General features: G+C 59.3%; 1 protein-coding gene across 1 annotated transcript in view; it reads right to left on the minus strand.

The window, feature by feature from the left end:
* Positions 1 to 6: 6 nt before the first annotated feature.
* REXO2 (RNA exonuclease 2) overlaps positions 7 to 214 on the minus strand; it is a gene marked incomplete at both ends in the record, with an annotated part of 2,110 nt that continues 1,902 nt past the window's right edge. The window contains one exon of the mRNA XM_010131772.1: positions 7 to 74. Within this exon, the coding sequence (XP_010130074.1) occupies positions 7 to 74 (68 nt within the window). The remainder of the gene's footprint in view (positions 75 to 214) is intronic.

The raw sequence follows: 214 nt of genomic DNA on the forward strand, positions 1-214 counted from the left end.
GCGGTAGTGGAGGGGCCTCATGAACTGCGGCATGTACTTGTCGAGGAATTTCTTGTCCGCGTGAACGGAGTTACCTGCAAAGACACAAAACCGGGTGTTCGTCCAGAGACGTGACAGAGCCGCTGCGACACGCGCCCACGTGGGCTGGGGACGACTGCAGCATGCGGAGCCGCTTGTCCAATCCGCTGTATAACGAATGCGCCTGGGAAAGGGT

The sequence above is a fragment of the Buceros rhinoceros genome, unplaced genomic scaffold, assembly GCF_000710305.1.
Source record: "Buceros rhinoceros silvestris isolate BGI_N320 unplaced genomic scaffold, ASM71030v1 scaffold40932, whole genome shotgun sequence".
Lineage (NCBI taxonomy): Eukaryota > Metazoa > Chordata > Aves > Bucerotiformes > Bucerotidae > Buceros > Buceros rhinoceros.